We start from the raw sequence: 22,233 nt of genomic DNA, 5'->3' as shown, positions 1-22,233 counted from the left end.
AATAGTAAAAATCTGTTATCCAATATGGTTGTGGATAGGTGTGTTTTCTTTTCTGATTGAGTGTTTAATAACACTTTTATTATCATGAAAGTAACTCTTGGCTGCCATTTATTTTGAAAAAAGCATAGTGTACCAGATACTGTGGTTAGTGCTTTATGTGACTAATCTTATTTAACTTCATTATAACCTCATGAAATACAGGTGGTATTAATTCCTCCATTGTACAGGTTATGAAACTGAGGCTAAGAGAAGTTCTGACTTTATCAAGGTCACTTATGTAGGAAGTGACAAATCTGGCATTCAAATCTTATTTTTTCTGACTCAAAGCCTGTTCTCTTAAGCCCTTACTCTATATTGTCTTTTAAAATTAGGTTATGTTATAATAAGTCTAACATAAGAGTTGTGAACATAATTTAGACCCATTGTAGATTTTGTAAGGTCTTAAAGATCTCATCATAACCATCATTTGTCTTCCTGTATGCATGATCCTAGTGCCTTCTTACTCAAAATAATATTACCTGGACGTTTGTTAGAAATGTTTAATCTTGGGCCCATCTCAGACTTATTAATCCAGAATCTAGATTCTACCTTTTCTCAAAAATCCCAGGTGATTCAGATATACTTTAAACATTTGAGAAGCACAGTTATAATGCATGTTCCTAGGGTCATCAAGTTTGATGATCAAGCAATGATTTTATATTATCAAAGCACATAGTTCCAGATGGGATCACATGGCTCCAGATATTGTAGAGTTACCAATCTGGGAGTCAGGGACCCATCTTCTTCATAGCCTATGTCTGCATGACCTACAGCAAGTCATCTAATCTGATCCCTGTTTTATTTATCTGTGAAATGAAGAATATTTTTGTTTAAATTTCTATTATTTTTTGAGTCAGTGTCTCGCTCTGTCGCCCAGACTGGTGTGCAGTGGCATGATCATGGTTCACCACAGCCTCAAGCAATCCTACTGTCTCAGCCTTCTGGGTAGCTAGGACTACAGGCATGCACCACCATGTTCAGCTAATTTTTTAAAAGTTTTTTGTAGATATGGGGTCTTACTATTTTCCTCAGGCTGGTCTTAAACTCCTGGACAGTCCCCCCACCTCAATCCCCCAAAGTGTTGAGATTACAGGAGTGAGGGTATACAGTTTTTATATTTCTGTTATTGCATTCATCACATTTTATGTTTTGGTATGTTGTTAGTTGAGATTCTTGAATCTATAGTTTATACTTAACACATCTGGACATTTTAATTCATTTTTCAAATATTCAAATACTTTTCCACTATTAGCACCCCCCACAGGAATTCAATTACATTTTGTTAGACACTTGATATTAAAATTGTCCCACAAGTGACTGAGATAGCATTCACTTTTTCAACCTTTTATTTCAAATATTATAACTTTTAGCTCTTGATTCCATTTGGTCCTTTTGAATAGTTTCCATTTATATCATTATGTTCACATTCTCCTTTAAATCCTTGAACATATTTATAATAGCCGTTTTAAACTCATTATCTGCTAATTAGATTTTTGTCTGATATTTTCAAGTCTCTTTTCCAGGACTACTTTTTCTTCTGACTAAGAAAAAGTCATGAGTTATTTAGTAATCTATTTAGTTTTAAACATTTGAGGATTTTTCTGGGTGTCTTACTGCTATTAATTTCTGATTTAACACTTTTGTGATCATAGAACATACTTTGTATGGTTTCATTTTTTTAAAAAACTTTATAGCCCAGGATATGTTCTTATTTTAGTGACTATTTCAAGTGCACTTAAGAAGAGTATTTATCCTGCAGTTGTTAGATGTAGTGTTCTATAAATGTCAACTAGGTCATATTAGATGATATATTTTTTAAATCTCTCATATCCTTATTGGTTTTTTGTATACTTATTCTATCAGTATTTTGAGAGAGGCTATTAAAGTCTTTGGTATGATTATGGATTTATTAATCTTCCCCTTTATTCTGTCAAATTTGCTTTATGTATTTGGGAGTTTTATTATTAAGTGCTTACACATTTAGAATTGTTATTCTTGAATAATTGTATTTTTATCATTATAACCTGCCCCTCTTTATATCTGGTAATATTTTCTGTCTTGAATTCTCCTTCATCTAATATTAATATAGCTATACCACCTTCCTTATACTTCGTTTGCATAAAATGTCCGTTTCCATTTTTTTTAACTATTGGTGTCCTTATATTTAAAATATATTTCTTATAAATAAAATAGAGTTATGGTTTTGCCTTTTCATTGGGGAATGTGGTAGATAGAATAGTGGTCCCCTAAAGATGTCTACCTTCTAATTCCTGGAACTTGTGAATGTGTTCCCTCACATGGCAAAAGGGATTTTGCAGGTGTGATTAAGTTAAGGATATGTGATAGGGACATTATCCTTTATTATCCAAGTAGGTTCAATGTAATCTCTAGGGTTCTTATAAGGGAAAGAAGAAGACAGGAGAGTCCAAAAAAAAGATGTGATTAAGGTAGCAGAAATCAGGATGATGTGAGACCATGAGCTAAGGAATGAGACCAGTCTCTAGAAGCTGGAAAAGATAAGGTAGAGTCTTCTGTAGAGCCTCCAGAAAAATACAGCCCTGCCAACACCATGATTTTAGCCAAGTAAGACCCATTTGAGACTCCTGGCCTCTAGAATTGTAAGAGAATACGTTTATATTGTTTTAAACCACTCAATTTTTGCTAATTTCTTACAACAGCAAGAAGAAACTAATACAGGTGGATTTATCAGTTTATATTTAATGTAATTTTGTATATGATTGGATTTAAATCTATCATATCATCAATATCTTTAGAATTCCATTATCTCTTCTATTGACTTTTTATTTGTGCCTTTTAAAAACTTTTTTAAGGATTGTTCTAGAAATTATATACTTTAAAACTTACACAATCTACATTCAAAAATAATTCATTACTTAGGAATTATTTAAGAACTTTACAAAAGCATCCTGCTTGGAATATTTCTGAGCTTCTCAGATCTGTACTTTGTTATCTTTAATTAATTTTGGCGAATTGTTGACTCTTATAGTATTCATCCTTTTGGCCAATTTTTCTCTTCTGCTTCTAGGGCTCCAATTAAATGTATGCTTTGGACATTTGATATTATCCTGTATATCTTGGGTGCCCTGTTCCATTTTATTTTTCATTCTTTTGTCTTGTGTTCAAGTTGGATAATTTCTAATTACTTGTTTTCAGACTCTCTGATTATTTACGACGGTTAGTACACTAATAAGCCCATGAATTCATACCCTACCTTGCTAGAAATGAGTTTTTACCATTTCCATTTTCCTCTCTTTAATTACTCATATAGTTTTAGGTGGTATCAGTGAAAATGGTTCAGTAAGGATCTCTGAAAATTCTCTTTCATAAAAACAGTTAAAATATGGGCAAAAATAATCAGAATCTGTCTGAAAATTAACCCAAGGCTAGCAGCAATCCAGGAACAGGTGTTCAAGAAAAATGGATGACTCTCAGTAAGAACAGCAAGCTTTGTGGCATTTTAATTTATCATATTCCATCCCTCTCTCTCCTGCAGCTCCACAGTGTCCTTGAAAACCAACAACCCACAGGCACTGGAGGGGGACAGAAAAAGGTTGGAGTTCCTTCCAAGCCCAATTTTCAGAGAATTGTCATTATTTTTCCTGTCTGGTGATTCCCTGGAATAATGCCCACTTACAAGACTGTCTTTATTAGACCTGACTCAGAAGCTGCCCAGTTCAGACAGCCTTTTTCCAGAGAGCATTTATCAAAAGCATCCAAAGGCAATTGTTGAATATTATGGTTGTCTGGAGAGGTGGACAACAATTTCAGCCAACAATAATGTAACCTGACAACTTAAAAAGAAAACTTGGGAATGAGATGTCCATAGGAGACTTTGAAAAGCTCCTCTATAATCCTGGAAGCGTAAAAGGACAAGAGTATGTATATGGCTTTGCACACGGAGATCTCAAAGAAACCCACACTTAGATACATCATAATCAAACTACCAGAAGTCAAAAAGAAGATCTTAAAAGTAGCAAGAAAAGTGACTCATCATGTACAAGGAATCTTCAATAAGATGAACAGCTGATTTCTCATCATAAGCAATGGAGACTAGAGAGTTTCCATCATTCTGTGAAAATTCTTCATTTCTTCGCACAGCTTTTTTCCACTAGCTTAACACATTAGTCATAGTTATTTAAAGTCCCTGGTGTTAATTCCAACATTGACCCATTGGTGTGTCTGGTTCTATTGTGTAATTTATGCTTTATGGAGGGTCATCATTTTCTTGGGGGGAGGGGTGTAGTTTTAAATTTGTGATTGAATGCTCAACCTTTTTTAGGTAAACAAAATAAAACAGTAGACACTGCAGTATATATTTTTGTCCAGTGGGAGATTTCTTTTGTTCTGTGAGACTGTTAGTATTGGAGTGGAGAGTGTCTTGTAAATAGCATATAGTTGGTTTTCCTTTTCTTTCTTTTATCCAAAGTGATCATCTTTTCCCTTTAAAGGTGAGATTAATCAGTTCACATCTTGTATTAGTTACCTTTTGTTAAATATCAAGTTGCAAAATTTAGTGGCTTAAAACAGTTAACTTTTATTACCTTGTGGTTTCCATGGATCAGGGATATGGGCATGTCTTAGCTGTGTGCCTCTGCCTTAAGGTCTTATAGTCAAGTCTTGGAGTCTGCTAGAGCACTCTCTTAAGTTTTCCCTGGGGGATGATCTGTTTCTGAGCTCAATCAGCGACTGGGCCGGAGTCACTTCCTCGAGAGACTGATGGACTAAGGGCCTCAGTTACTCACTGACTATTGACCAGTGGCCACCCTTAGTACCTTACCATGTGGGTGTCCTCTAGGGCAGCTCATAAGATGGAAGCTTGCTTCATCAATGTGAGCAAGGGAGAGAGTGAGCAAGACAGAAATCACTGTCTTTTAAAATCAAATCTTGAAAGTGGCATCCCATTACTTTGCCATATTCTATTATTATTAATAGCAAATACAAGGTCCAGCCCACACTCAAAGGTAGACGATCCCACAGAAGCATGAGTACCAGGAGGTGGAGATCACTATGGGCCAGAGGTTGCCTACCGCCTACCACATGTTTTTTTGTGATAACTGATTTACTTATACTTATTTCTACAATTTTATTTGGTATTTTCTGCTGACCATCCTCCTCCTCCTCCCCCTCTTCTTCCTTCCCCTTCCTTTTCTCCCAAGTCCCTGTCTTTCTCCTTAGCCTACATCTTGCTCCCTTCCTCCTCTACCTCATCTTCACCTTTACCCTTCCCCACCTCCCCTTCTCTAACTTGCCTTCTGCTCTGACTTGCATTCTTCTCCTTTCTCTCTCTTTTTCCTCTTTCTTCTCCTCTTTTGCCATTCCTTCCCTCCTCTACGATTCCTTCTGAAATAGCCATTAGACACATTTTGGTCCATCAATCTGTCTTCCATAGTTCTCAGTTCCTTGTTGAGACTTTTTGTCTTTATCTTCCATTCCTGCTCAAATTTCTTTACTACATTCCAATTTGATAATTTCCCCTTACTGTCCTCAGCTTAGGGTTTGTCTTATCCATTTCATATTTTATTTTGAAGTTTTAAAATGTATAATATTTACCTGTTTGTTGATTAGCCTTTTTCAGATTCTAATTTCTTTGTTGTAAATCAGAACTTATACCTTCATTGGTCTTTTCGAACAACTTAAACATGAATATTTAAAATTCTTTATCAACTGGAAATTTTAATGCCTACTGGATGTCTGATGATGTTAAGGAATTAATGTTAAAAATTTTTTGGTATGTAATGATACTATAGTTTTACTTAAGAAAATAAAAGTTCATTGTTTTGCATTTACTTCTATGTTATGTTATGTTAGAGTTGTGGGGTGCACATGAGAATTTGCCACATAAGTATATTGTGCTGATGAGGCTTGGCTTTCTAGCGTGCTCTCTCTCCCCTGATAGTGGCCCTGGTACCCAGTGTGTACATGTGTGCCCCTTCCTCCCTACTTTAGCAGTGTCCAGCATCTGTTATTCCTACCTTGGTGCTCATGTGACCAGTGATCAGGGCCCGCCTACTAGTGAGAATATGTGGTATTCAGTTTTTTGTGTCTGTGATAGTTCACTTAGTATGATGGTCTCCAGCTGCATCCATGGTGCCACAAAGGATATGACTTTGTTTTTTTTTATTGCTGTGTAATATTCCATTGTGTATATGTACCACATTTTCTTTATCTAGTCAACTTTTGATGGGCATCTCGGTCGGTTCCATGTTTTCGCTATTGTGAATAGTTCTGTATATATGTGTGCAGGTGTCTTTTTGGCAGAACAATTTATGTTCCTCTGGGTATATTCCCAGAAATGAGATTACTGGGTCACGTGGTAGTGTAATTTTTAGTTCTTTGAGAAAATGCCACACTACTTTTCACAAGGTTGAACTAGCTTACATTCCCACCAACAGTGTAGAGCATTCCCTTTTCTCCACTGTCTCGCGAACAGAGAGCCTGTTGTTTTTTGACATTTTAAAGATAGCCATTCTGACTGGTGTTAGGTAGCATCTTATTGTATTTTGATTTGCATTTCTCTGATTAGTGAGACTGAGCATTTCTTCATATGTTTGCTAGCTGCTTGAATGTCTTCCTTTGAGAAGTGTTGGTTCATGTCCTTTGCCCACTTTTTACTGGGGTTGTTTTTTTCCTGTCATTTTGAGTTTCTTATAGATCTTGATTGCTAGGCCTTTGTCGGATGCATAGCTTGCAAATATTTTTTCTTATTTCGTAGGATGTTTCTTTACTCTCTCAATGGTTTCTTTTGCTGTGCAAAAACTTTTTAGTTTGATAAGGTCCCAACTGCCAAAATCTTAGCTTTTATTGCATTTGCTTTTGAGGACTCAAAGTCCTTATCTTTTAGAGAAATATATTGAAGCATATAGAGATGAAATGATCTACTGTAAGAAACTTGGGTGGAGGGTACAGATGAAGAAGATTTTCTAGTTTCTAATTGCTGAAACTTGGTAATGGCTATCTGAGGTTTTATTATTCTGTTCTGTCTTGTGTTTACATTTTTGCACAATACAATTTTTTTGAGGCCAGGTATGGTGCTCATGACTGTAATCCAGGCTCTTTGGGAAGGCTAAGGTGAGAAGATCTATTTGAGGCTGGGAGTTTGAGACCAGCTTGGGAAACATAGCAAGACCTTGTCTCTATTTTTAAAAAAAGAAAAAAATGTATATTAAAAAGAAGTTTTTCTAAATTCTTTGTCATATTGTCTCATAAAATTAATTTCATCCAAAGCGAACTTATATTTTAGTTGCTGGTTTTATTGGTAACCTTTCTAAGAATTATATCTCTTCATATATTTGAGATTTGGTTTGCGGGCTCATCTTGAGTGGAAAGTTTGTTTTTTTTCTTCTTCTTTTGCATTGCTTTATTTTCTGTTTCACTTTTTGCATGGCTCTTTCTTCCTCCTTCCTAGCTTTTCTGTGGTCGCCTATATCTGCACCCCATTGCAGAACCAGGTCTGATTTTGGCTTTTTGAGGTACATCTCACAGTAGTACTGGTGATACTGCAGAGCTGGGAACTGAAGCAGTGGGGCATGAGGTTCCTTTGTGATCTGTGGGCTGGATCTATGGCCTGTGGGCTGCCTAGGTTTAAGCAAACTGAAAACCATGGTCCTAGATGGAGATCGCCTAGATTTTTTTTATGTCAGCTTCTTATTTTAGGGGGAACCTGAGGCTCCAGGTAACCAGCCTGGTTCCAGTCCCCAGTTTGTGTGGAGTGTCTTTTATTCTGATCCTGCAGGATAAAGAGAGGTCCTGACTGCCTCTACAACTTTGAATCTGGGACCCAGCAGACCTGTGGCTTCAGCCCCACTTTCTGCTTTGCATTTCTGTTCTGTGTTTTTTATTCTGTTTGTATCTTTTTAGTCATCTGTTCTTATATTTAATCTACCATTGCTGTGTGTTTGGAGCAGGATAGAGGCATCAAAGTGTGAACTCACTGTGCTGTCTTGACTGGAGGAGGACCTTGACTAAATCACTGAAGGTTCCTTCAGTTCTCCATTCAAAGATTGGCATCTGCTGAGTAGGTTTTCATAATGGTGATATTTCACCTTTGTATTGGGGACAGCATACTTAAATTTGTATTTTTTCCCCAGAAGATTTTCTTGGAAATAGCCTTAGAGAAAATAGCCACCTGCTTACCCCACAAGTTAGTCTGTCTTATGGTCTCCCCAGGCATATCTTTTTCTGAAATTATCTTATTTATCTGCACACAAATTTGTCTTTCCCACTGGGATCTTAGCTCCATGGAGCAGAAACGTCCTCTCTGGCTTCCCTGTTACATCCCCAACCCTTTTAGGATAGTGTCTCTCTCATAGAGATACTTAGTAAAGTTATGATAAATTGCTGACTCAGTCATTGAATCCTGCCTGTGCTCTTAATTCCAGTGTCATGCTGAGAGCTGCATGTTGCATGGCCTCTCATGAGTGCCAGGAAGCCAATATTAGACTCTAGAACAGCTTTGTAGAGTGACCCGTGTTGTCTGATTTACTCCTTCCTTCATCCAAACCAGATCACTGAGTGCCTGCTCTGGGCCAGGCAGTGACTTCCAGGCATTTGTGTTGTATTCATTTTCTATAGCCCTTTTTCATATGTTACCTCCCTGTCTGTGGTCAATCATTGGAATTTCATTATAAATCTTATAGATTAGTGGAACTGGTGAGCAGTGCTTCATAGTGGATGAAGTAGAAGCAGTAAGCTAGCCACCTTGCTGGCTCACTTGCAAAGGGGCTAAGGCATTGCGGATAGGGTACAAGTAGAGTTTTGTTCATGTGGCAGAGACACACTCATCCCTCTCTAAATAGTTCATTATATCCTTACTTAACAACTGCTTGGCTGTGTTGCATTTGACATGACTAGAAAAAGAGGCCTTGACATTCTCCATATTTCTTCTCATGCGTATAAACAGTCTCTAGCCTGAGGAGGTGCTGATGGTGGGGCATCTTTGCCTGGCACTTTAGTTCTGCCCTCCATTCCTGACATAGACATCCTGCTGATACAGGCCCTGGAAGCCACGGGATGAGTGTTCCTGTTGTCTCTACCCAGAGGAGGCATCATAGTGTGTCTGTTGTGCTAGGTGGGGTGGACATTTGGATGCCCTTCCTCTACCCTGCTGCCCTGCTTGCCCCACTTGCCCCTAGTGAATGGCAACTGAGTAGCTGCATGATGGTTTTTCTTTCACATGTCATATTCCTGCTTGGCTGGGACCACTGGCCAGAAAATGGCAGATCCAGAGCCCTGGGAGGTGTTCCTGTAGGTATTGACTGCTAAATTGTGTCAGAAAGCTTCTCCTCAAATCGTACCAGTGGTGGTTATGAGTTAAGTGCTGGCCTGCACAGGTTGGCCATGCTTGCTTTCCTGGAATAGAGCTTCAGCATCACTCTTTGAAAAACCCTGTGAGAAATCCCCAGCATTCAGTCCTACTGTTTATATTTAACTTTTCTGGAGCATTGGCATCCAGAAGCATTCCAGATACCTTCTTGGCATTTTTAGATCTCTACAGCTGTCTGGGGGAGCCAAGTTACTACTCTTTCTCCCTTCTGCAGGTAAGGGAGATATATACCAAAAATTGAGGGCAACTTACTTACTATAGGTCACTTAAGGGTAGAACCAGTATTAGAACTTGACTCTCAGATTTTCAGCCTGTCTCTCAATACTACTGTCCTGGCATGGCCCTTTCCCCTAAGTCTCTCTTCTGGTGCTACACACTCGTGGGCACCAGCGTGCCATCTTGCTGGTGGTCCTGAAAAATTTCATGTCAGTGGGTGTGCATTGCCAAGGAGATAGTCTTTCAGAAATATGGTTTTTGTCTTACTTTGTATTCTTGAATGATTCAAACCCATGTGCTGATACCATAATGTGGCTTAAAATGAAAAAGGTCAGATATTTCTATGCAACAAACCTGCACATGTACCCTTTGAATCAAAAAATAAATTTAAAAAATAATTTTAAAAATTAGACCAAGCTCAGTGGCTCAGCCTGTAATCCTAGCACTTTGGGAGGCCAAGGTGAATGGATTGCGTGAGCCTGTGGGTTCAAGACCAGCCTGGGCAACTTGGCGAGACCTGGTCTTTACAAAAAATAAAAAATTAGCTGGGTATGTTAGCATGCACCAGCTACTTGGAAGGCTGAGGCGGAAGGATCGCCAGAGCCCAGCAGGTCGACGCTGGGGTGGCCATGAGTGTGCCACTGCACTCCAGCCTGGGCTACAGAGTGAGACTCCAACTCAAAAAAAAAAATTAAAAAGCTCAGGACTTGTAAGTCATATACACTTAGGTTCATAGTCCACCTTGGTCATTGGCCTAGCTTGTGCTCTTGGAAGTGGTGAGAATTTAGTGCCGTCAGGAACCTAGCATAGTGCCTGAGCACACTCAGCCCTAACATGGAGATAAGCAGTAAGCAGATGGCGTTATTCTCCCATACAGTCACCGAAGGCAGGCCTGAACTCTCAGGTCTATGTGATTCTGTCAGCCCAGATTGCAATACAGAATTGCTTCATAGTCAGCTCATGGAGGGCAGGGGGAGCCCCTGGGCCTGGGCCTGGAAAGCCCCTAAGAAGTTTTGAGGACATGGGTATCCCAGTGAGATGTCCACTCACCATCCAGCTGGCACACTGTGGTACCCATGTATCTTGCTGTGCCATGATGCTGATGGCCCTTTGTGGATGCCTGTTATGACCCTGCCCATTTCTGTTAGGGCTTTCTTCCCTTCTGAACAACCCTGTAGCGGATGGGGAGACCCTTCCATTCCAGTTTTACACATTATTCCTGAGGAAGCTGGAACTCGGTGGAGTTAAGGAAACTGTTCAAAGTCACCCAGCTAGTTAAGTGTGGGGCTGGTTTCAACCCCAGGTCTGCTGCCTTGGGTTGCTTGTCCTGGTAAGCAGAGCCCTGAACCTAACTGTAACTAGAAGGAAGGCCCTCGGCTGTGTGTCCCAGCAGGGCCTCACTCATCCCCATCAGGCAGTGGGCTGATGTGTCCCAGCACTACCCCCTCCAGCCGTGGGCTCCATGCTTCTAACTACATACTTGGATCCTGCCTCCTCCACTCAGGTGTGAGGTTGTGGTATGATGTGGTGCTAAGTGTAGGCACATCAAGGCCAGTGCACAGCAGCTGTGTGACTTAACCCCACATCCCCCAGCCAGGCACAAGTGCCTTGACCAAGGTTAAAGCCCCAGCCCCTCTCCAAGTAGCTGTGAGCTGGACAGACACCTAGCCCCTCTGTTGTGCATCTAACTTCCCATCTGAAATGGAGGATCGTAATGATCCTTTCTGCCTTTTAGAAGTGTGGTAAGGAAATAAACTATGGGAAGCACTGAGAACAGTACTTGGCAGATAGGAAGCATTCAATAAATGTTAGTGATTATCATCTGTGAAATGGTTATAATAATTACCCACCTTGAAGGGTTGTTGTGAAAATTAAACACAGTATATGAAAGTTATCTGGCATATCATAAGGTTTTCAGTCTGTTATTGGTACTGTTGCTACTGTTCTCATTGTGAATGTTGTAAGTAGAAATGTCCTTCGCCTTCTCCCTGCAGCACCAGCCCAGTACCCTTGCTGCTGGCTAAGTGGACTCTGTTCTCTTCCCAGCAGGCCAGGGAGCTGGAGACCAGAGAGGCAGAGCTAAGACGCCGTGACAGCTTCTACAAGGAGCAGCTGGGGCACATCGAGAAGAAGGTGAGACTCGTGCTTGGCTGCACTGGACCAGAATAGCCACCATCATGAGGGAGAAAGGAACAGGAGATCCAGTACCGATTCGCCCAAGTGCCAGTCACCCCGTGGACACACTCTCCCACATTCTGCAGCAAACACCACAGACTCAGCTTTTCAGCAATTGGCATTCATGGACATCATTGGTTTTTAATTGCCCCCCCACCCCCTTTTTGCTGTTGTTGAATGTGACTAGCTCTGCTATAGTTCAATTTTAGAAAAAATTCACTTTCACCACAGGGCAGTGCTGAGACCCAGACTTTTTCGCTTTAGTTAAGACTGCATTGGGTAAAAATAATAATAACGTGATGTCTTGCTATACAAATACATTAAAGTTGTATTATTGATTCTCTCCTGGGAGTTGAGAGGATCAAAGTGCCCTACTGCTACACACACACTGCTTTTCTAAGGATAAGCCTTTGAAATGAATGAGATTTAAAGACACATCATCATGCCTGTTTTTAAAAAAGCCTACAATGACTCTTGAAAATTCATTTGGTAACTTACTTTCTGGGAGGTTTAATTTGTTGATCATGACAGATTTTTTCAAAGAAACGACTTAAAACATGGGAGGGGATGGTTAGGAGGTTTAAAAAAATTGTTCTTCCTCATTCCTGAGACAGCATGCCAAGCAACCTGAGCCATCAGCTTATTGCAGGCAAATCTTCACAAATCATTTGTCACGGATTGGAGCTTTGAAATTGACAGTTTGCTTGAGGGGCCTGATTTCCAGAGAGGTTTTCTTCTGTGGCATGCCACGGCGGAGCCTGGCAGAAACGTGGATTTCTGGATTTCCAGGCAGTGGGGACAGAAAGGTTACTCCCCACTCCATTGACACCCACTTGTCTGCCTCTGCAGAGTGTTTAGGGGATGGTCAGAATTGGTGTGCTGTGAAGTCAAAGCGCTGACAGTGACATTCCGTAGTCTGAGGGATGGCAGTGCACCTCTGAGCTGCTTTCAGAGAGGCCCTTAACAAGCAAATCTTTCACAGAGCAGCCTCACGCACAGGTTTAACTGTAGCTTATAATGACAAGGATTGTGATTTGAAATCCTGGAAAAGGGTAAAAAATAATTCCCCCAGCCATAGCTCTAATTATCACAGTTTGCCCATATGTTCATAGGCACAGGACTGTGTGTGTGTGTGTGTGTGTGTGTGTGTGTGTACAATTCTGTGGTCTCTTCTGTGCTCCCCCTATGCTTCTCTCCCTGGGCTTGGCTGCTAGAGGCATGTGTACATGTATTTGTTTAGGATGGAAGGGAAATAGCCACACGGCACTTTTCCTCTTCTAAAATCTATTTTCCCCTTGTCACTCCTCTCTCATCTCTACCTTAGTTCTCCTCCTTAAAATCAATTCTCTGCTTTGCTGAAGTAGAGGAAATTCTCCTGGTTGAGCTCTTCTTTTTCTTCTGTTCTTCCCAACTCATCATACAGCCAAGTCTAATCTCCTTACATATGCAGGTGTAGGCTTTAAAAAAAAACAACAAAAAACCTGAGGTTTTCCTGCGTGATTGTGAACAGTTACTAAATACTTCCAGAAGGAGGTGCAAAAATATCTCCTTTCTGACTCTTAAACACAGTATTTTGCTGGCGATGATAGAAAAAGAAAAGCACCCCCAACATCTCTGGACATGGAGATCAGTTTGGGAGATAGGGGGATTATAGGGACCCCAAAAACAGGGAGGAAAGAGGCAGAATTATAAAGCTTACTTGTATTAATTTCATAAAAGGTTTTCGATATCTGTGAATAATTTTATTCCTGTAATGGCTGGGAAGATTGAAAACACAACATACAACAATCTTTTTTTGTTAGCTGTTGCTTTCATACAGTTCTGTTTTCATTTGTTGAATACTCGTCGACCTTGACATTTTCAGTTTCTGAACACACGACTCCAGGACCTTCCAGTCATCATGCTCCTTTCCTTTTAAGTTTAGAAATTGACTGTGGAAACGTGTTTGGGGGAAAGTTGGATCAGCGGCGGCATCATCCTTGACCACCTGCAACAGCTCAGTGGGGTCACAGGTGAGAACAGGTTGGGACGTGGGAGGTGGAGCCTGTGGTGCAAGAGGACCTGTGCGAGTCCAGGGGCCCCAGGATGGGATCCTGCTGCTGTTCACCGTGGGTGCCATCTTGGAGTGCTGGTCTGGCCTCCCCCTGCCATTATGACTGGTGGGTAGGGAAAGCCTGCACAAAATGCAGTCTTGTTTTCAAGGAGGAAAAGACTTCTTGGCCCTCTTGTGTGCAGTATTCCCTAGATAATGATTCTTGAGTGTGGAAATCATATGTTGTAGGTCTCCTGTACTTCATAATCTTTCTGAGTGATTGTTCCTCATGCCCACACTACAAGATCTAAGTGAAGAGCACTTTTCCCTTTCCCCACAGAGAACAGTGAGCTTTTGAGGACACAGGGGCCTTGTGAGGATCTTATGGCACCTGAGGTAGGAGGTAGGAGGCTGGACATGGTGTTCACAGAGGGCAGCAGTGTGGTGTAACTGAAGATGTGTGCGTACCATGGTCTGTGGACCTGGGCCCACATCTCTGTGTCATGGTCCTCTGCAGTCACTGTGCCACCTTACGACTCAGTTTCTCCATCTGTAAAATGGAGATAACTAGTGCTTACTGCTGAGAGTTAATGGGAAGATACATCTGCAAAAGTGTCAGCATGTGCAAGGTTCCCAGTATACAGAAGTATTGGGAATTCTGTTTTATGTCACAGTACTTCAGGTTTGGATTAATGTATTAGCATGTGTGGGCACACACATGTATTCATCCTGAGATGGATCTTATCATTGAAGGGGTCTGACTTCACTTGCTCTCCGGGATGGAGAAGGCTTTCCTCTGACTTCTCTTGGCTGTCCTTGAGTACCTGTCGAGGTATCCCGTTGGTCATGCAGTGTGCAGCAAGCTGGAGGCCATGCTCCTCAGGAGTTTCTCACATGCCTGACAGTGTCCCAGCTCAAGGCCATTTTCCATTTCTGTATGTTGCACCTGTGGACCAGGAAGGTGAAACCCTCAACTGCCTGCACTTTCTGAGTTGTGGCCGCTGACCCTTTGCCATTTTAGCTGCTCTCCTGCTGGACACCTGGCTCCAGAGCATTTGCTCAGCTGGCACTTTGTGATTTCCTATAGAAAGCAAAGGAACTAGGGATTCACCCACAGGATGCCTGGATTCAGGCATCATGCATCTAAACGTGACTGTGCCTCTTCAGAACCAACACACTTTATTGTCTTCCAACAGAAACTTGAGTGCTGAGTAGCTCTGAAGTGGACCCTGACAGCTCTGACAGTAGACTGTGGAGCTGACTGCTCTGGATGGCCAAGGCCTTGTCTTCTTGGAGTTGACCATGGAGTCGAGCAGGGTAGTGGGGATGAGTGGGCTTTGAGATCTGGTGGACCTCAGTCTAGTTCTGCCTCAGTAATGTGACAGCCTTGTGACTCTGAGCATGTTGTTTACATTCTCTAGGCTCTGTTTTCTTATCTTAGAAATGGGAGTTTTAAGACTAACCTGCTAGTTATGAGGATGAGTGGTAATTTGTGTAAAGCAACCATCAGAGTGCCTGACATAAGTATTCAGTTCTTTTTAATGTTTCCATCCTTTTTCTTCTTCTTTCATTAATTCCACATTGTTTTAGGTCTGCTAAATGTCAGGAGCAGAGATGGTTTAGATAATTGTGGTTCCTGCCTCACAAAATCCACAATCTGGTTGGGGAGGGAAGGGGGATGTTGAGAATTGGGCACCAGACGGGAGGATGCCCATATACCAACTTCCTGTGGCCAGATGACCTCCCAGCTCTGTCAAAGGCCCAGTCTCCCTTTTTTCAAACTCACCAGCTGCAAAGTAAAGAAGGTATTTGGGGGAGCTAGCTTCAAAGACTGAGTCAGGGAGAAAGGGAGAAATTGAGAAACATGTGTGTTCTTCCTGGACTTCATTTCTCCTTCTCCCAGATTTTGGCTTCCTTTCTGCCCCTTTCAGATGTTTCCCTGCACTGCCTCTGTGAGCATTCAGCCCTTTCTCCCCATTTTTCTCTCCACTTCTGCTTGCGCTTTCTTAAGGGAAGACTGTGATCTAATCCTTTCAGCCCTGCAGTCTTTCCATTGATGGCACTCAACAAACCTTGCCTCTTCTAGCCAGTCTCTTTCTTGTCCTTTCTTGTATCCGTCAGTATGTTCAGGAAAACAGATGCCACACTAGGTGTTTAGAGAAGAAGATGTTAAATATAGGGATTCTACTTCACAAAAGAAGGCACAGGCATCAAACATGTGAAAAGGGCTCAACCTCACACCGTATCAGGATAGTGCAAATTACAACCCACAATGTGATACCATTACCAACTCAGTAGAATGGCCAGTTGACAAGATGGACAGCGCCAAGTGCTGATGAGAATGTGGTTTAACCCACACTCTTAGACACTACAGGTAGTGGTGTAATTTGGCATAGCCACTTTGGGAAGGTGTTAGCCAAGCTTCTGTTAAAACTGAACATAGATATATCCTATGGCCTAGCAATTCTGTACCCAGCAGAAATGTTTCCATAGGTTCATCTAAAGAAATGCTGTAGAATGTTCATAGTAGCATCATTCATAATAGCCCCAAGCTATCAACAGTAGAATAGATAAATTATGGCAGTAGTCACGATGGAGTCCTGTACAGGAATGAAAATGAACAATCTGCAGCTGCATGCAAAGATGTTGATAACTCCCACAGACACACTGCTAAGCAGAAGAGGACAATATGCAAGAGTACCTGAAAATTGTATGCTTCCATTTATACAAGAGTTGAAAACAGCAAGTCAAGTCTATGTAGCAAGCGGGATAAAGGTTACCATGTGCTGGCAGTAGTGACTAGAAAGGGACACGTGGGGTAGGAGTGGGCTACCCTTTCATGACCTGGGTGTTAGTTACAGGTGTGTTCAGGTATGCAGCTGAGGAAGGTGTGCAGCTGAGGAAGGTGTGTGTTCAGGTGTGCAGCTGAGGAAGGTGTGCAGCTGAGGAATTGTACAGGTGTGTTCAGGTGTGCAGCTGAGGAAGGCAGCCAGCAGGGGGTGCCCTGTGGCCCAAGTGGCCCCTCTGCTGCCTCAAGCCTTCCTTATGGGCCTGCAGGGCTCTGCTTAGGGCGTTCTTTCCAAGGCACAGGCCTTGAATTACCTGTTCTAGCCACTACTGGGCCTTCCACATTTATTTTATCTTTCCTCCTCACTGTAACTGAAGGGCAAAGAAACTAAAAAACAACACACTATTGGAGTGTGGCAGACCCGGCTGTAAGCCCAGATCAGGCTGCGCCTGGTCGTCTGGGATCTGCCTCATGGGAGTTCCTGTAATTCGGAGTGCCTCTGCTTCTGATGGGTGTTGCTACGTGTCTTGTCTTCACTCTGGAAGAGTTGCTGGAACATTGGTCAGTCACTGTGGGGCAAGGGGCAAGAGCACAGGAGCGGGGCTGGGTGTGGAGCTGCTCTCACCTGGCCTACCAGCAGAAGTGCCTGCCACTCAGTCTTCTGTACTTCCCTGGGCCTGGAGCCCTAGCACATATTCTAGCACTTGCCACATGGTCTTGTGCTTATTAGCACCTGTGACTGTCTTCCCTTCCCAGCTGAGAAGGTCTGTGAGCAGAGTCCTCGCTAGTCTGATTCATCAGGTGATTCATCACCAAGGGTTGCGGATACAGTGTCTGGCACAGAATAGGTGCTCAGTAAATGTTTGCAGGAATAAAGAAGGGAATGTATGTCTGCAAGCAGGAAACAGTGACACAGTGGAGTTCTGGAGGAGGAGGAGGGAGGAGCTTTTGCTAAGAAGGCTTCTTGGTGTCTAATAGAAACTGTGTTTGGAGAATGAGCAGGATGTCAGTGGGCAGCACAAGGGTTGGGGAGAGGGCAGGATGTGGGGAAGCTGGGGCCTGTGGCTAAAGAGCTCAGCCGGCAGCAAGGTGCTCCCTGGGAAGGGTGGCAGTGGGTGGTGAAGCTGTGAAAGCCACTGGCCTGAAGTTGGGGGGGTAAGGGGTGTTAGCCGACTGACTGCTGAGCATGGCCTTCTTTGAGGATGATGCTGGAGTTCTTGAAGAGCTGCGAGCTGGAGAAAAATTTGAGTTTGAATGCCCGGAAGAACAGTGCCATTAAGAGAAAGAGAAAAATGCAGGCAAGCTGCTACACTTGGGCAAGGTTGCAAGGTTAATTCTAAACATGTGCTTATGGGGCAGAGATGACCAGAGATGAGCAGATGACTGAGAAGTGTCAGACAGGGAGTTCTGCGTGTTATGACTGTCACTGCAGTGTTGTGAGCATATGCCATGTGCCTGGCCCTCTTACATAAGTTATCACTAATCCTTGTAGCGACCCTGCAAGGTAGATTATATTCCACACGCTCTGCAAATGAAAAAACTGGGAAACAGGCTGAACAAGCTGCCAGAAGCCATGCAGCTGATACACAAAGTAGCTCTGTGGAGCTCCACAGTCGCTCTCTGCCACCTGTGCTGCCTCTCCAGATCAGTTCAGGAAGGAGAGTTCCAGGAAGAATATGGTCAGCAGCACCAAGTACTGTCTGTCAGGGGCAGTGAGGACTAGGGAAGGCTCCTTACTTCTCTCATGAGGATGTGGGCACTGTACTGAGGGGCCTGTTCAGGACTGCTGTAGAGTCTGAGGCTGGGTTATGTGAAGTGTTAGGGTCAACAGTAGCAAAGGGGAGTGGACGAAGAGGTCTAGGCCATCCTTTTGAGGCATTTTGTCAAAGAGAATGTTGGCGATTTAGGAGGGAGTGGCTGAAGCATTTATAGAAGGGGCAGAATTATCCCCTCTTTGAGAGGGTTCCAGTGGAACCTGAGCCCAAAGGTGGGAAGAGGGGAGGCAGTGCGAAGCTTTTTCCCAGGCAGTGGTTCTCAGGGGAATCAGCTCTGGCTCAGGAGGTAGAGGAGGGAGGTGAGTGAGTGAGTGGTGTGAGTGGTGTGTCTTGTTGGAAGCTACTACCAGCTACTACGATGTGACCAGCAAGTGCTTCTGCTGAGTGCTGAAGCCTTGCTCTGTGTCAGACCCAGAGTCAGCACCAGAGATGCAGAGCAGAGCTTGCCACTGAGGATGTGAGGCTGAGGTGCATTCCCATTGTGACAGCAGAGAGACACTGCCAGAGCAGGGGATTCAGAGGAGGGACAGATAACAGAGACCTGAGAACAGTACAGCAAGAAATCTGCCCTTAGGGAAACAGCTCACTTTCTGATCATTGTGAGGAACATTTTCTTACCTGCTGTGCTGACTGGTCTGAATCCAAAGGACTTCTGAAGATGTTTTAATTTGAAAGTTCTTTACCAGGTGGGGCTAAGGAAATGTACCCACCAGCCCGCTGTCCCATCAGTACCTTTTGTTGGTAACGGTACCACCGTGAAAATGACCATTTTGTAGGTTCTCAACAGAGTACTGAAAGTAAGGAATGAACTAGCATATTGCTTAGAGACTTGTGACTATCTTTCTTAGCAAGATGAGCTTTTTTTATACTTGAACTGGTGGGATCCAGTTTCCTTGATAAAGGTGATCAGTGAGATGGGAAAATACAAAGACATTGATAACATTGACCCGGTCCAGTTCTCTTTACAGATAAGAAAACAGCCCCACAACAGTTAAGTGGTTTGAGAATCTTTTGGAATAGTGGAAAGCGGTGGGTTTTTTGATGTAGAGTGACCTGGCTTTGAATTACAACTTAATCATTTCATCTCTATGGCTTTATAGGGATGACCAAGTCATTTAAGCCGTTGAGCCTTGAGGGTCTTCATCTTTAAAAGGAGAACACTATAATTCCATTTTCAATTTATATGATACAGGACACAACATAGAACCTAACCTATAGTAGTAAATCCTTGTATAAATGGCAGCTGCCATTACTTATAGCAAGAACCCTACTTCCTTGCCTCTCTGTCCTATAGTCTTACAGTTTTTCCACTATAGTGTGAGAATAGCGTTTAAGATCACAGGCTCTAGAGTTAGATGCTTTTAAATCTTTGCTTCCCAACTTGTATACTAACCGTTGTCATCTCAGCCAAGTTATTCACTCCTTCCTAAACTTCACTTTCTTCATCTGTACAAAGTATTTATTTTCTTTGGGTCATTGTGAGAAGAAATGAGATAACTCACACTCATCAATAAGCACTCAGTAAAAGATTGCCCCTTCATTCCTCTGCCACCTCCCCCTCACCACCACTTCCTCCTCTGCCACCACCACTTCCACCACCTCAGCATTCATCATTAGCTCCACCCCCTTCTCCACCAACCTTATGACTACTTTCATCTCTACTATCACCTCCACTCCACCACCTCCACTGCCTCCACCACCAACTCCGTTTCTACCACCTCCATTCAGCAACTCCTCCACCAGCTTCACCATTGTGGCCACCATTTCCACCATCCTCTACAACCTCCACTTTTGTTGCTGTTGCCACCACCTCTACCACCATCATCACTAGCACCATCACTAACTACCTCCACCTCCATCACTGTCACATCGTCCCTTCATCTACTCTCTGCTTTGCTTCTGGTAGGTTTTCTTTTCTTTTTTTTTTTTTTTGAGTTGAGTCTCACTCTGTCACCCAGACTGGAGCCCAGTGGCTGCAAGCGGCCACTGCAGCCTCGACCTGCTGGGCTCCGGAGATTCTTCCACCTCAGCCTTCCAAGTAGCCGGAATTACAAGCGCGCGCTACCAACACCCAGCTGATTTTTTGATTTATTGTAGAGATGAGGTCTCGCTGCTCAGGTGGGTCTCGAACCTGCGAGCTCAGCCAGTCCACTCACCTCAGTCTCCCAAAGGCACATGATCACAGGCTGAGCCACCGAGCCTGACTCTGGTAGGTTTTCTAAAGGTCTGTTTCTGTATAGTCTCATCTCCTGCTTTGCAGAAATGCCTCTCATTTATCTCACACAACCTTCTGAAGTGAGAGGGAACAGAAGCTGCAGCCTTTCTTGCACATTTGGAGAGGCTGTGGCTTTCCTGGGCCTTGCAACCAGGTTTCTTGGGGATAGATGTCTGAGCACTATCTGAACCAGCTATACATCTGTTCACAGTCCTGGTGGTTATGTTTCATGGTGGCAGGATTAGGGAGTGGGTGGTAAAGTATTTATCACAATTTAAAATGAGGACACTCAGAGGTTAAGAGACAGCATAAGCTATTAAGCCTAAGATCTAGATTTAATCAGGTCTTTCAAACTCTACTTCGGTAAAATAGAAATAATAGCAGTTCTAATTTTCTAGGGTGGTTTTGAGAATTAAATGAATTAATACAATATTGCTAATTTTAATATTTAATATTTTTTTGTTTTGCTTTTTTGTTTGTTTGTTTTTTGGGGTACCCAGTAGCATTTATTGAGTGCACCCATGTGCAAAGGTCTAATTACCTGAACTGGCTCCTTTGATCTTTACAGTGACCCAGGGAGCTGGGCGATAACAGTAACAACTGACCTTGCCTGAGTCCTTGCTGCAAGAGCACCTGGTGTGTTCTGAGTGTGTCACATAGACTAATGTGTTACAGCCTAAAACGAGCCTGTTATCCTCCCCATTTTACAGGTAAAGAAGTAGGCTTGGAAATCTACAGCAGTTGTCATATGAGTGATTTGGGATCACAGGGAGCAGTCAGAATTTGCTGACCTTAGTCCCTGGCAGACTACATTCAGGGATCAGTTATTCATCAGTTGACTGCTCTGGGCCAACTACTCAGAGAATTGTTTGAATCCATATTAAAATAATCTACAGTGGAATTTACTCTAAGTAGAACAGTACACTGAACCTTTCTCTTCCTGCCCCCCAGACTTAATGATTTTGCCACATTTTCTCATATCTATCACTTCTTTTCTTTTGTTCTTAGCTTAAGTACTTTAAAGTAAATCTCAGTGACCATGACATTTCCCCCTACATACTTCAATATGCATCTCTGAAAAGTGTGGGTATTTTCTTACATAACTACAGTGTTATTATTTTGCCTCAGAGAGTTGACATTAGTTACTCTAATTTCCTCAAAAACATCTCCTTCCAAGATTTGCATTTGTTTGTTTTTGGCATAAGTCAGGATCCAACAGAGTCACCATGTTGCAGTGTGTTCTTAGGCATTTAGTCTTTCATCACCTAGAACAGACCCCAGCCTAGTTTTTACATGCCAGTGACTTGTTGCATAAACTCCTTAGGTTCTTATTCCCTTTATTCTTCTTCATTGCACTTGACTTGGACCAGAGAACTGAAGGTCAATGCTGCAGGAGAAGCCAAATGTATACCTTGTTAGGAGAGGTGAAATTGCTAGGCAAGGCCAAGGGCTAATCTCATGGTTAAGTTGGTGTTTGCTGCTGGTGATTTATGTCATTTCCTCCATTGTTGTTGCTAGTCCCCTTTTAAACACAGGCTTAGTCAGTAGCTCCCCTTAAAGTGATTTCTGCACCACTCCTGGCAGCAGCTGCATGAATATGCAGCATTTCCTGCCCAGGGTTATTCTGTGTTGGTTTCTCCCCCCCTCACA

At 42.6% G+C, this 22,233-nt stretch overlaps 1 protein-coding gene across 4 annotated transcripts in view; it reads left to right on the top strand.

The window, feature by feature from the left end:
• Positions 1 to 22,233, top strand: part of CHCHD6 (coiled-coil-helix-coiled-coil-helix domain containing 6) — a 280,902-nt gene that overhangs the window by 157,555 nt on the left and 101,114 nt on the right. For 2 of the 4 annotated variants that reach the window (XM_021719059.1, XM_021719063.1), the window contains exon 5: positions 11,645 to 11,731. In XM_021719059.1, the coding sequence (XP_021574734.1) occupies positions 11,645 to 11,731 (87 nt within the window). The remainder of the gene's footprint in view (positions 1 to 11,644; positions 11,732 to 22,233) is intronic. The other 2 variants (XM_008071644.2, XM_021719061.1) reach the window with 1 other exon arrangement.

Source organism: Carlito syrichta, unplaced genomic scaffold, assembly GCF_000164805.1.
Source record: "Carlito syrichta isolate Samal-C Ts95f unplaced genomic scaffold, Tarsius_syrichta-2.0.1 Scaffold113541, whole genome shotgun sequence".
NCBI classification, from domain to species: Eukaryota; Metazoa; Chordata; class Mammalia; order Primates; family Tarsiidae; genus Carlito; species Carlito syrichta.
The sequence above is the reverse complement of the archived record's forward strand: the minus strand, read 5'-3'. Positions and strand labels throughout refer to the sequence as shown.